The 13,517-nt window shown below is 43.2% G+C and overlaps 1 protein-coding gene across 2 annotated transcripts in view; it reads left to right on the top strand.

Annotated features, from left to right (window-relative positions):
• The window catches only part of SYT16 (synaptotagmin 16), a 110,482-nt gene extending 101,515 nt beyond the window's left edge, over positions 1-8,967 (top strand). For both annotated transcript variants that reach the window (XM_062630754.1, XM_062630755.1), the window contains one exon: positions 6,328-8,967. In XM_062630754.1, coding sequence (XP_062486738.1) covers positions 6,328-6,641 — 314 coding nt within the window. In that variant the 3' untranslated portion in view covers positions 6,642-8,967. The remainder of the gene's footprint in view (positions 1-6,327) is intronic.
• The last annotated feature ends 4,550 nt before the right edge of the window (positions 8,968-13,517 follow it).

The raw sequence follows: 13,517 nt of genomic DNA, 5'->3' as shown, positions 1-13,517 counted from the left end.
AGTGGATGGACTGGCTTGGTACAGCTCTTCCCATCACACGTGAGACCTGGGACTGATCAGGCTCAGAAAAACAAGTCACAGAATAATGGACTTTCAAGAAGCAATTGTGAGATTTTTGCAGGGGATGTACCATGATAATTAGATGTCAGTGATAGCATGTGGTCTATGAAAAGTATCATCCGTGTTACGCTTGCTGGGTATAAAAATGAAGATATTTCTGAATCAAAGGAGTGCACTTAAAGCAGAATGCATGGTGGTGTCTCTCCCAGTCCCACAGCTGTGGACAAGGAAAAAAAAAATATTTATTTCTTCTTTCACCTCCCCAGAAAGCAGCACCTCCTCAGGGTTGGAGAGTGCAGGGAGGTGGTAAGTTGGCTCTCCAGCCCAACTCGTGTGCCAGGTGAGAGCTGGCACTGTAAAATGGAGTGGACATGGAGTTCACCAAGGAACCGAGCTTGGAGGGTCTCTGGAAGCAGCTTTCTTTCCTGGGACACTTGGGCATTGCTTCCAGAGAGCCCTGGTCTGCTCCTCTTCAGCCTGTCTCTTTGCATGAAACAAGTCAATGCTGTCAATTCCCTCCCCTAGGCCTGTCCTGGGTTCAGCTATAGCAGCCATTTTTCTCTTCCTAATAGCAGGTGCAGTGCTGTGTTTTTGGATTTAGTGTGAGAACACACCATTGTTTTAGTTGTTGCTAATGTTTACTCCAATCAAGGACTTGTTAGTCTCATGCCAGTGAGAAGGGGCACAAGAAGACAGGAGGAAGCAGAGACAGGACACTTGACCTGAACTATCCAAAGGAGTATTCCATACCACAGCACGTCATGCCCAGTATATAAACTGAGGGGAGTCACCCAGATGGCCCAGATCACTGCTTGGGTTGTGCTGGGTATCGGTCAGCGGTTGGTGAGCAGTTATATTGTGCATCGCTTGTGTTTATTGTTTTCCTTCTCCCCTTTTAGTTTTATATTCTCTTCCCCTGTTATTTCCCTTATCATTATTATTACTGGTGGCAGCAGTAGTGGTTTGTGTTATACCTTAGTTACTGGACTGTTCTTATCTCAACTCATGGGACTTACATTCTTCCGATTCTCCTCCCCATCCCTCTGGGAGTGGAGGAGAAGAGGGCGGGGAGTGAGCAAACGGCTGCATGGTTCTGAGTTACTAACTGGGCTTAAACCACAACAAGGCCTATCAGTGCTTCCAGAGAGTAGAGCACTCATTTCTGCTGCATTCTAAATTAAAGGCACTGCTGGTCAGTTCTCTAATGACTCACATTGTGAAGGTTGCCTGATCCCAGCCTTTTCCTTGTGTGAAAGCGGCCAGCCACAAGAGAGGGGACCTGAGCAGCAGAGACTTGGTGGAATAGGGGTAGACAGGTTGTCTCCTCAGCAACTTAACTAGCAGCTCTGAGCTCTCGTACAATTTATAGAATAGGCCGCAACCTGCCTCTGGCCTAATCCAGATATTCACTATGGGGGGCTGGGAACAAAAGCTTGGGTTTAATTCTCCTCCCTGCTCTTTTCCCAATCCAGTTCAGAGTATTTCTGCTCACTGCTGGTTTAATGGAGAGGTAAAGCCATGCCTGGTGAGGAAATGGTCTCCTGGGTCTCGGAGACCTCGTGTTGAGCTGTTCTGTACAGATAGCACAGAGGCAAGCTCTGGGGCTGCTTTGCCATGCAATACTGCCATTTATCATGTAGGCTAGGAGCGTGGGCATGCCAGCTGGGTGAAATTAAGCTCTAGGCCCAAGGCTTTATTTTACTGCAGCTGTTATTAGTCTGGATTGCGGCATGCTGACATGGTTATACTGCTTTTGGAAATGAGCTAGCTTGCCTGGTGTGCGGGTGGGAAAGTCTGTATGGCACTGTTTTGTACTCTGCAATCCACAGACCTAAAGGGTCAGGAGTCTTTGGTTGTTTATTTCCTTTCTAAATATAAATTCAAGCAGGTTGTTAGATGCTTTTGTACTTGCAGTGTTCTTGTTCATGGGTCAGCTTTATTAATAACGGTGGAACTTAGGGTAAATGAAAACAGAATGAACATTACGGTCCCTGCTTGAAAAATGTGAACATATAAATTATAGTTGATTATTCCGTTGAGCTGTCATTTTCAGTTAGTTCCCTTAGAAGGATGATGACAGAAATGGGTCATTAGAAGAATCACAGATAAAGTGATTGCCTTTGCAGATGAGCTCTCAAGAGGTGTTTTATGGTTAGGGCAGTATTGATGGGGACAGAGCAGTCTGCACAAGGAGAGGTTTGGCCAAACCTCTGGAGTAAGATTATGCAGCGCCAGCCCAAAATGTGTCTGGCTTCTTGCAGCCTTCCTTGATTTAGTGCTTTTCACTCTGGTATTAAATGCAGAGGTGTTGATATTTTATGTATATGGTAACATTGTTCAATCCACTCATACCAGAGATGAAAAATTTAGTTTAGAGTAAAGATGAGCTGTAGCACGAAATTCTGTTCCAAAGCCTATATGGAAAGGAGAGCCTGATGCAGTGCTAAAATTGGTCTTGGCAAAATTAGATGTTGTTCTTGCTTCTTCACAGGCTTCTGTGTAACTGTGGGTAAGCTGCAGTCTCAGACATTCCCAGATATTAAGAGGTCTCACTCTCCTTCATGTAGGATAGGTGCCTAAATGGAAGGTGAACACTTAGGCATTTTAAAGAATGTCAAGCCTTAATCTCTCTTCTCCTTTTGTGCTTGACAGAGGTGGCCTGAGAGTAAATATACTGAAGAGCAAAGAGTGCTGAGATACCACAGTAATGAGGCCATTATTGAATCTGAGCATGTAATTAGGTGGAAAATGTTTGCCTTCATAATGAATGGATGCTCTTGCACATACATCCCTCAGTAAATTTTCAAGTTCATCCTTGCTGTAGTTCCACAAATTTCACTGTGTATCTGGGGGTGATATTTCTTTGACAAAGCCAAATGGAGGGGAGAGCTTTTTATCTCAGAGAACCAGACTGAACCATAAGGAGAACTATGAAGTGTTTCCTAATGAGACATCTAAAAAGATGCTGCAAAGAGCACAATAGAATAAGGGCAAACCACAGTCTTAAAATGTAGTTAGTGGAGCAGAATATCAGCTCAGCCTCATACGTACCAGCTCTGCAAAGCAAATTTTAAATGCTAAATAAATTATCCACACCTACTCTTTTCTGTTCAGGCAAGCTTGATTCTTTTGGCTGGTAAAATACATCCAATGGAATAAATTTAAGAAGAGTTAGCAATCTGATTTAGTTGTCACACTGGTTTTGTGCCTGTGTTTACATGGGCATGAAAAGGGCTCATGGTGTTGGCTTTGTCCTGAGCATAGTCTCCTCCCTGCCTGCATGTTCTTGCCTGATCCAGATGATACATGCACAATCCTCATCTACCTTGATACTGTATAGAAAGAGCCTTCGTGCAGAATTATGTAGTGGATCTGATGTGTATGAAAGAAAAAGCCCGATTTTCTGACTTTGATCCCTGTTGGATATAAGTCATTGGTCATGTGATGCTTGTTTTTCTTTAAAGCCAGCTATATTACTCCTCACTTGCAACAGTGGAGGCATCAGTCAAAAGTTTGGTATCCTAGAGTTTACAATTGCAAGAAACTCATCCATTCATTGCCTGGAAAATTAACTGAGACATCCTGAAACAGCATCCTATGAAGTGTTTTAGCTGTGGTATTAGATTTAGTGTTAAAACTTATATCATCTGTAATGGTAGTGTTGTCTACTAGATTGCTGCTGAATTGTGCCTTGTGCTTCTTCTGGGGGTATTGATTATAAATTGGTTGACTCCTCTGGGGAGCACTCAAATGAATGTGCCTGCAGTTAGGTGTGATGAATCTCACCTGAGCTGCTGCCAATACTGGCAGCAGTCAGAAGGAACTGAGAGGAAAATCTAGACTTCAGTCCTCTCCCTGTCTTCTCAGAAAAAGATACAAGCATGTGTGGGTGACCTTTCCCTCAAGTAGCGTGGGGAGATAAACTAAAACATACTTCATCTGCTGTTGGTTATGTTGCACATTACCATGGCCAGATAGGATAGCAGTGACAGTGTTTGTAGCAGTCCTCGGCTGGGGAAACCCTCCCAGGAGCTGCCAGGAGATCAAAGAGCAGGACCTTTCCAGTGCTGCTACATGCCTCCACTCTGCCCTTGCTGACCCAGTCCTACCGTGATCCCACTCAAATGCCCTCACCCTCAGCAAAGCAGTTCTCAGAGGGTAATGGGGAAATCAGTATAACACCAAGGACACATCTAGAAAAAAAATGGAGTTATTGGTCCAGGAGCAAACAGAGATGGTCTCACCTCCATAAATTCCTAGGTCTCAGCACCCACCTCTTTTGTGTGTCAGCAGAAACAAGCCCCTTCAGCTTTCTGCCTATAAATGGGATTGGTTTGGAAAATACACTGAAATTACATAGAAAATGTAAGCTTTCAATTTGAAAGAAAGAAAAAAAATTAAAATTCAAACAGGGAATTGTACTAATTAGCTGCTTGTTTGTATTTAAGAATCAACTTGGCAGAGATTTTTCATTATTTTGAAATCCCCTCCTTAAAAAAAAAAAGAAAAAAAAAAAGAAAAAAAGAATATTAAGACATTTAAAAGACCCATAAAACCTCTACTCCGCACTTTATTTCCAGCAAGTTCCTCAGCCTCAGACCAGCAGCCAGGACTTCCACAGGAGGAATGGTGCATGTTACAGTTTGTCAGTGCAAAGCAAAGTGACATCTCTACAAGCTCTGCAAGAGACTGTGTCTGGTAGTTTGCTTGCATTGTTTCACATTGTTTCACATTGCTTCACATTGTTTCACAGAACAGAGACTCCTCTCTTGGGCTTTGTGTTTCTGATGTGTGTGAAGTCGTTACTGGTTTCAGCCCCTCAGCACCGCCAACACTGAGTATTACTGTGGGAATTAGTCCACCTCTAGTTATAGCAGTTCTTTCCTTCCCAGAAACAATCAGGAAAACATTTCAGGTCAGAGCTCTGCTTCTCTAACAGGTAGGTCTTTGTTGGCAAGATCTACTTCATCTCCAGGGTTACGCTGGGAGACAGGTTGGCACCCCCAGCTAATGACTGGACTGAACTTTCCCCCACAGTAACTGGATAGCTGTACAGCTGTGCAGGCTCACAATTTGCTCCTTGATTGCCAGTCTCCTGACAGCTTTTTCAGTGGAACAGTTTGAGAGGAGTGGAAAGCCCTGCTTTGGAGACACAGAAGTGTTTTCACACCTGAAGTGTAATTTCACACCTTGTGTTGCTCAGTAGATAAGTGCGTAAAATATCACATCAGAAGGGAACAGAAGAGGATAGAAATGCCATAGACAAAGACGGAGGCTTGTTATTTATTTCCTGTCTTCAGCACACTCTGAACTAAGCCTCACTTGCAGAATCCCCAGGCACAGATCACAAAGAGGTTAGGAGGGGACTTTTCTTGACAAGTAATCTGTTACCATCACTTGCAGAGCGAGGTGAAAACTTACACTGAGCTGGGTCTGTGGAGCACTGGGACAACAGAGCTCTGCCTGAGACCAAGGTATTAGTGATCATGTAGCAGGGGTAAATTAATTAATACAGGAGCAGCAAGAGTTTTAAGGGTGGATTTATAGGAGCACTGACCTGAACCATCCCTCTTCTGTAGCTACTAAGCCTTTTTATTCCTTGTATTGACTTTAAATAGTGAATAAAACTGACCTTCAGTCCACCAAAAAAGTTTAAACGATGACATCATTGTACTTTCCTTCAAAATCAGGACAAATTAGAATTTAGAAAAAACCTAGAAACTGTCATGTGAGATTAAATAATTTCACAATGCATGCAGGTTCCCTTTCCATCTCTTTCAGGACCCTTTTTGTTTGCTATATTAAATAAGGATCATAGAGGCTTTCTTCCAAAGGAGAGTGGTGGATAGGCAAGTGAAGCCAAGGCAAGCCCTGGTAAGATGGCCCCAATGAAGCTTGACTGTGAGGGGGAAGGGGGAAGGTAGAGATTCATCATTTGTTGGGGAGAATCCATAGAGATTGCTGATAGTTTCCGTTAGTCTTAGACAGGTTTGCTAGGCTTGGGAGCCAAATTTCCTCCTCTTTTCAAGAAAGTAGGGCCGAAACATGCATCAGTTTCATCCTTTTTCTCCGCAGCTGAATATGAGGAAATCCAATCCTGCTGTTTCTCATCTCAAGGATTTTCTAATGACAGCAGTCCAGCCCTCATCTATTATTCACTGTAGACAAAGCTACTCGGAGGTTTTGGGGGTGTTTTTTTGACTGCTTGGGGCTTTCATTTGTTCTACCATCTATGCCTAACTTACTATTTCCTCTTTTTTGTCCTAGATACTTATGGAAAGCTCTGCCTGCGCAACTCTGTGGGTCAGGAGATGTCTCACTGCAAAACCTCCATCCGTCGAGGACAGCCCAACCCTGTCTACAAAGAAACTTTCATCTTCCAGGTTGCTCTCTTCCAGCTCTCTGATGTCACACTAATGATCTCCATATACAACAGACGCAGCATGAAGCGCAAAGAGATGATTGGGTGGATTTCTATGGGTCAGAACAGCAGCGGAGAGGAAGAGCAAAGTCATTGGCAGGAAATGAAGGAATCGAAGGGGACACAGGTCTGCAGGTGGCACATGCTGCTGGAGTCCTAGTGGTTACCAGGACAGCCTGTGGGTCCTGATGTGATGAGCTGTCTTTCCTTGTTCTCAGTCGGCAGCAAAAAGCTGTGCCATGGCAAGCACAGTGCTCTGACGCGTCACATGCGCTTTGACCTGACTTTTCAGTATCAGCAGTCACAGGTATTAAAGATGGCAAGGCCTGGGAAGCAAGTTTAGTTCTTGTCTTTCCAGGTTGTCCTGCCTATTGTACATCCAAATAATTAATCCTAGGGAGAAGCAGTGGGAATACCTACAAAATCCTTTCCTTGGTCATTGTCTCACTCATTTTGTCATAGGTTTGACCATCATAGGACAATTTTGATGCTGTTTTTTTCTGGAGTAAACTCTGTCTTCCCTCCCTCCCTTATTTATGTTAGTGAAGTTCGCAGATATTCTTGACATGCAGATAGCTCACAGGCTAACCTGCATGCAGATCACATTCTCTCCCTTTGTATTATTGTGTTTCTACGTCCTAGAAATAAGCATTTGATACCACTATAAACTGAATGATATATTTTTCAGGCAGCATGGGAAAGCACTCTTGAATTCTTTGTCAACTTTCAAGTGCCTACACATTACTACTGTTTTTCTGTACTAAAAACTGATCTTAGCACTAAGCACTATCAGTATTTTCAATTAAGCATCCTGTGCACTTGTTAGCCTGCATTGTCGTGGGTTTGCATGAGAGATACCTAACATCAGTTTTATATTGTAGTTATACAATGCATGTTTAGATGTTTACTTGAAGTTCCTGGCTTCTGTCATCACAAATACCAAAAAAGACTAGAACAAGCTGCACATCCACCTTTGTGCCTGAATAACTCTTTTCTGCATCACTGTTTTACTCATATGTTACTTTGCTTTTTAAGGAAGGTTCATTCAGAAAAGCATTTCTGTGAGCATTATACAAAAAGGCTTTAGATCATGGTTACTCTGTGACTCTGTTAAGCACAACTCAGTGCTGAGGGCTCTTTGAATGTGCTGTCCTGTACTATCTTCTCAGCAACTGAAAGGGGTCTGGTTTTGACACATGGAGCAGCGGAGGATGCCAGACCATGTCACCTCATCTCTGGGGCGACCTCTCCTGCAGGCAAGGAATGGGATCCAGGGGGCTCCCCTTGAGGAGCTGCTGGCTCTGTTGAGCTAACACCTGTGAGAACTATTATGCTTCCTGCCTTTAACTAAAAACAATGCAAGGAGCAGGCTTGCTGGAGAAGGTGATGATACTTTTATGTAGTTACGGTGCAGACTATATTGTCATTTTCTATTTTAATCTTATTTCCTGTCTCTGTGACTTGAAGTTATGGAGATGATGGATAGGGGACATGTCTTAGTCTGCTACTCAACTATTGAAAGTTCAGCAGTTGTTAGCTGTTGCAATGTTGTGTGTGACACAGCAGAGGGTGTTCATCCCTCTGCTGTGGTGGTGGTATATAGGCAGTAAGGTGCTGAGATCTTCAAATACTATTAACTCCCCTTTCCTGGTGATGGTAGCAAGACACAGGAATTATTTTGCTGAAAAGGTTTGTCTGTGCTGAATCACTTCATGTTTTGGTTTTGTCATTTATTGAGACCTGGCACCAAATTCTGCCTCCTACCGCACCACAGTGTCTCCTTCCCTTCAATGGTGCTGTGCAAATCTAACTAATGCAAATTTTGGCACTGGCTGCTTGACCAAAATTGATACTCGGTGCAGGTTTACATCGTATACATCCAGACTAGCCAGACCCTGCGGGCAGTGGTGTGATACATACAGGTTATCATTTGTCATACACACAGTCTTTGTCTGTCCTCGTGAGGCAGACAGAATAATCTGCATGCAGAAGGACATCTGGTATAGGTGATACAAATTATTTGACAGGACATGGTTTTGTATATTCTTATCACTTACCTGTCTGAGCATCGTTTTTCTGATGGTGGGAATCCTATGAAAGAGGGTTGCCCTTACTGCCTAGATAAGCTGGTGTAATATCTGCTTTGCACTACTGAGGCTTTGTATTACAAATAACCCAAATACAGCTCAGCAAGTAAATACATTTTTGACGGCACTGTTAATGTTGCTGAGTGCAAGAGAAAAGGAGCATGTGAGTGGTAACCAGCAGAATATAAATGGTTTTTTATTATGTACTTTTATTCTGGAAAAAAGTAAAGAAACATCCCAATTGAAAAGATGCATTTGCTGATTTCAGTTGTTTTCCAGTCTCTGCGTCTTTTTTTCCTGAACTGCATAAAATGTGTATACAAGTGTTTATAATTAATTTTATTATCTGGGATGTGTATGTATAATAAACTTAGTGAGGTTCTCTTCATAACCTCTTGAGCCTGTGAAGTATTGCTTATGTTTCATGATTAGCTAAGGGAAAAGTATAAGCTGATAATATGTTTCAGCAGTGAACTGGAGATAACCCAGATTTATAACAGTGTGATTAAAAAGAGTGAAAAAGATACTCCTAAGAAGTGATGAAGTAAACTGGTTTTGGACTTTCATGCCATTTTCACATCAAGATCTTTTCTGAAGATACAGCATTAAGGGAATTGAATTTTAATATATAATTTCAGTGTAGAGTATCAGGAGTCAGAGCAAAGTGAGTGCAACTAACTTACTTAGAGTAAGTTAATATCTGAGCATGTTAAAACTTTGCTCTCCAATGGAAGCAGGTTGCTGCATCTTTGCAACAACACTTTGGCCTGATTTTTTACTAGAAATTTTAGAGGGAAGGGAAAAGGGATGACGCAAAGGGAACATTGGGGTTTTGGAGCTGCAGCTTAAAATGTTAGTGCATTTGTGGGGTTCATTATGTTCCTACTGAAGCAATGGAAGAATTTAGGAATCTTGGGATGAATACAGTGCTGGATGCTGGGGTTGTTCCTGCTTGCTACCTTGATTTTTCTTGCTTTTGTGGCTTATTTTTCTTTTTAGGATTAACTGTCTGTGAAGTGAAGGCTTTGCAGCAGCTCCTCCATATGTCATATTCTTCCCATTGACAGATTGAATTAGCCATTGCTAATATTGATACAGGCTGGCCTTGTGTTCATTGTCTTATGTAAATACAACTGCTCTTTCAATCACTGCTTCAACCCCTTGTTTCTTTGGAAGTGGTTGACAAGACTGAATTCCCAGAAAGATCGCCATTCCTTGGGAATCTTGACTTGTACTTGGCTTGCAGTTGGCAATGGTCAGTAGACTTCAGGCCCTGTGCTCCAGTGGCTTCCGTCCACATGGATGCTGATGCTGGTGCCTGACCTCTGCTTCTGTGGGGCTCCAGATGGGGAGAAGAGATGTGGGAGGGCCATGGGGAGTTTAGCAAGCCGGAAAGAAATGGCTGACCTGGTTCTGGAAATGCTTGGGACTTGCAAGTCCAGATAATAGAGGTTTCCTAATGCACTCTTGTTTTCTAGGGTAATTCATCCCCTTCTAACACCACTGTCTGGAATCCCCTTATAGCTTATTTGAATTTTCTTCTCTTGAGAGAGAAAAATAAAATAAAAATCACAGCCTGAAAACCCACAAAACCATTGTGTGGAAAGGAACTAAATGCACTGGCATAAGCCCAGAATATTGTGGGCAAGTGCTCTGAACACATCTCTCTATCTTGAGCAGCATCGTTCAGCTAGTTGCAGTCTGTTCCTTCCTTGGTCTCTCTCCAGCCAGCATGCCCCTGTCCTGCCAGGCACTCTGCTCTTGTTTTATTTTTCATTTTTAATGTGTATCGACAACAGAACAGAATGATCTCACCATGTTTATGTTCCCCATAATAATGGTGACTTTCAACTGATGCCCACAGGAATGAGTACCTCTTTTAGCCCACTGAGCTACAGCTACAGCTTACTGAAGTGCCCATTTGTAAAGGCTTTGTCTGGATGGTCTGCTACATCATTTGTTCTGTTTGGGTTTCCTTTTTACCAATGTCTTTAATTACCTGGACCCTGCTGCTCTCTCCTGTCGCTCTGGCTTGTCTCTGTTTCCCTTGAGGGGTAAAGTGGGTCGTGCAGCTCCTGGGGCACATGAACAATACTTGGGTATATATTTAGCGGCTGCAGATCCCGATAAGTTATTTGGTGCTTTACATAATAGACTGATCTTCAGTCATGAATGTCTTTAGATGTTCTTGGATGCACAGAACCAAAGGCTGCTAGTCGCTATTGATCATTTCTCCAGCACAAAGCTGAAGGTGGCAGCTTGGCAGAGGAGCAGGCATTTCCTCATTTTCTCCTTCAGCTGAAGCTGGTGATGACCTTGGAGCTGGCATGCCTGCAGAGCTTTCTTTCTGCTCCCATATTTATCATCATCTTTAATCTGTGTGATCACAGAACTTCATCTCTCGGCTTCTCAACTGCCTTCTGCCCTTCAGCACGAAAGGTGGACAGAAAGGGTGAGCAAAGAATGTGGCCTTCTCTATCACATTATCCCCAAGGCTCCAAGAACTGACTCCTGGAGGGGTTGTCTTAAAGTTATGATGCTCATGATCAAGATCTTGCTGTTCTGCTTTCTAGTCCTTGTGAAGTTTGAAGCTTGTTGGCTGGGCTGTGGTACTTTAATAGTTATGAAGGAGTGACACCCGTTCACTGCAGTGTGGACTGCGTTAATGACGGAGGAAACAACCTGTTCTCTACTTGCTTTCATCTTTCTTTTTTTACATAGCATCATGCTCTGTAAAAGGACAACAGAGCCTGAAGGAATTAGTATGCAGGAACATCCACTTTCCATTTAAAATGTACTAAGTGTGATGTTTGTGACTATGGTTTGAGGGGGAAGAAAGCAGCCAGGGTTTGAGGAAGAACTCACACTTGAAATGAGGCAGTTTTTTCCCTTCAGTGTGCACTACCCCAGCAAATACATTCTCATACCCCAGGCAGTGATGCTGGCTCCCAGCTGATGTGCTTCTGTGAGAAAAGCAGCCAGAAGCTGACAGATCCTAAAGCTTGGAAAGACGTACAGGGTAACTCAGCATAGCTGGTTTGGGTGTTTATTCAGAATCTGGTGCAGATTTAACAAGCTGTCAGGCACGAAATGAAAACCCCAAGCAGTGGCCAGGAAAGTGGTGAGGAGAGAAGGCTCTCAGTGTGCTTGTGCTGCTGTAGAGCTGGGGGTTTGCTAGCTCTGTACTCCAGAAAGCAGCACAGCCGGGCTGCACTGGCGTGAAGCCTGAGCTAAAACCCAGTTTCTCTGCATGATTCCAAGCTGAAGGCATACAGCTTTTCTTTTTTTGCCTCCTTTTTTCTCAGTGCTGAGTGAGCTTGTGTCTTCCTGCAGCCTACGCTGTAGGCCCTAAGAAATGAATGTGTAAATATTTTGTCTCTCACAGCAGCCCAAGGTCATCTTTCTGGAACAGCAAACAGGCACAGAATCCAAAGAAGATCAGTCTGTCATATGAGTAAGGTTAGCATCTGCACTTACAAATGACAAAGGCTATTAATCCTCATGCTGTAATCCCCAAGCTGTTTGCCAGCTGGCAGCAGGAAGATGTTCTTGCTCAACCCACACAGCTATCCATGTTTTTTCACCTTTATGAAGCAGATATAGGTCAATACTGTAGCCTGGATAAAGAACTTGGTAGATACCATTCATCTCTTCTAGTGTTACAATCCCTCTCGGCTCCACACAAGCCATCTGTACAAATGAGGGTGTAAGAGCAGAGCTGCTCTCCCTGTGCTGCTCCCCCAGAATAGAAGGCTGAGGGTGAGATTTTCTTCCCCCTGCTCAGCTCCTGAGTTTGCCATGGGAGGATAAATTTTGACATCTCTGCAGAGCTGAACAGCCTGAGCTAAGCACTGTCACTAGACAGGTCTTTGTACACAGAGCAGAGAAAATCCAGTGCTTGTAGAAGGCAGGTAGAAGTCCAACACTGAGACTTTTTTCATCCTAATTTAGGAACCTGTGTGGTATTTGGGTATTGCCCATCACAGGGACATAAAACCCAGAATCCTGCAAGGTACCACAGATGAAGCAGAAGGAAGTCTGCTGCTTGGAAGAGATGCAGGTAAGCTGTGGTAGTCCGTATGATCCTGCACAACAATAAACTATATGATCTTAAGGTCCTTTCCAACCCTAACGATTCTATGATTCTATATGATCACCATGTTACACATCCAGTGAGTATTAGGCAGCTGAGGTTGAAAAAAGTTGAAAAGGAGACCCAGGAGTCTGATGGGTGTTATGAAGCTCCATTTGGACCTGTTAGTTGCTCTTCTACCTAGAAAATTAGAAAGCAAATAGTTGGATTTTACTTAACAGAAGTGGTTTAACAGAAACCACACCTCCTTGAGCAGCTGCAGATGTGAGGAAGTGAGGATGTTAGCTCCTGGCACTTGTGTTTCCTCCTGGCTGTAATAGGTGACCATCAAATAAATAAATACTCTGGAGGTGTCTATCCCCTGTAACATCGTACCCAGCATGGGCTTATCTCTTTGAGTAATAAGACAAAAATATGATCTTGGCCATGAGTGAAGAATGAGAACTCAGGATTCAGACAAAAGCTAAATTCTCTCCTGAGTCCCACAGCCATTAATTAGCCTTCACCTCCAAGGAAGGCACTTCATTGTGCCAAATACTTCCCTCTCCTTTAGTTTCTCAGAATTAGGATAACACTGCAAATTTCTTTCATTAGCAGCTGGGAAAATCGTACAATTTTGCTAGCTTTCCTCATCCCTGTTGTGTCTTGTTAACACTTCCCAGGTGCTTTTCCTTCACATTGTCTCCATCATTGCCTCTCCCATCCTCTCATTAATATCTATAGAGATCTGCCTGGTAGCAATATTTTATCTTCATGGTGCTCAGGATAAAACCTATCCTTCAATCTTTTGCTGTCACTACATGGCACCTCAAGCACAAGTTTTCCATTTAAGCCAGTACCACATCTCTCCTATAGT

This window comes from Pezoporus occidentalis, unplaced genomic scaffold (genome assembly GCF_034315485.1).
Source record: "Pezoporus occidentalis ecotype Australia unplaced genomic scaffold, CSIRO_AGI_Poc_V1 ctg36, whole genome shotgun sequence".
In the NCBI taxonomy this organism is placed as follows: Eukaryota; Metazoa; Chordata; class Aves; order Psittaciformes; family Psittacidae; genus Pezoporus; species Pezoporus occidentalis.
This window is presented reverse-complemented; position numbering and strand designations above follow the sequence as displayed.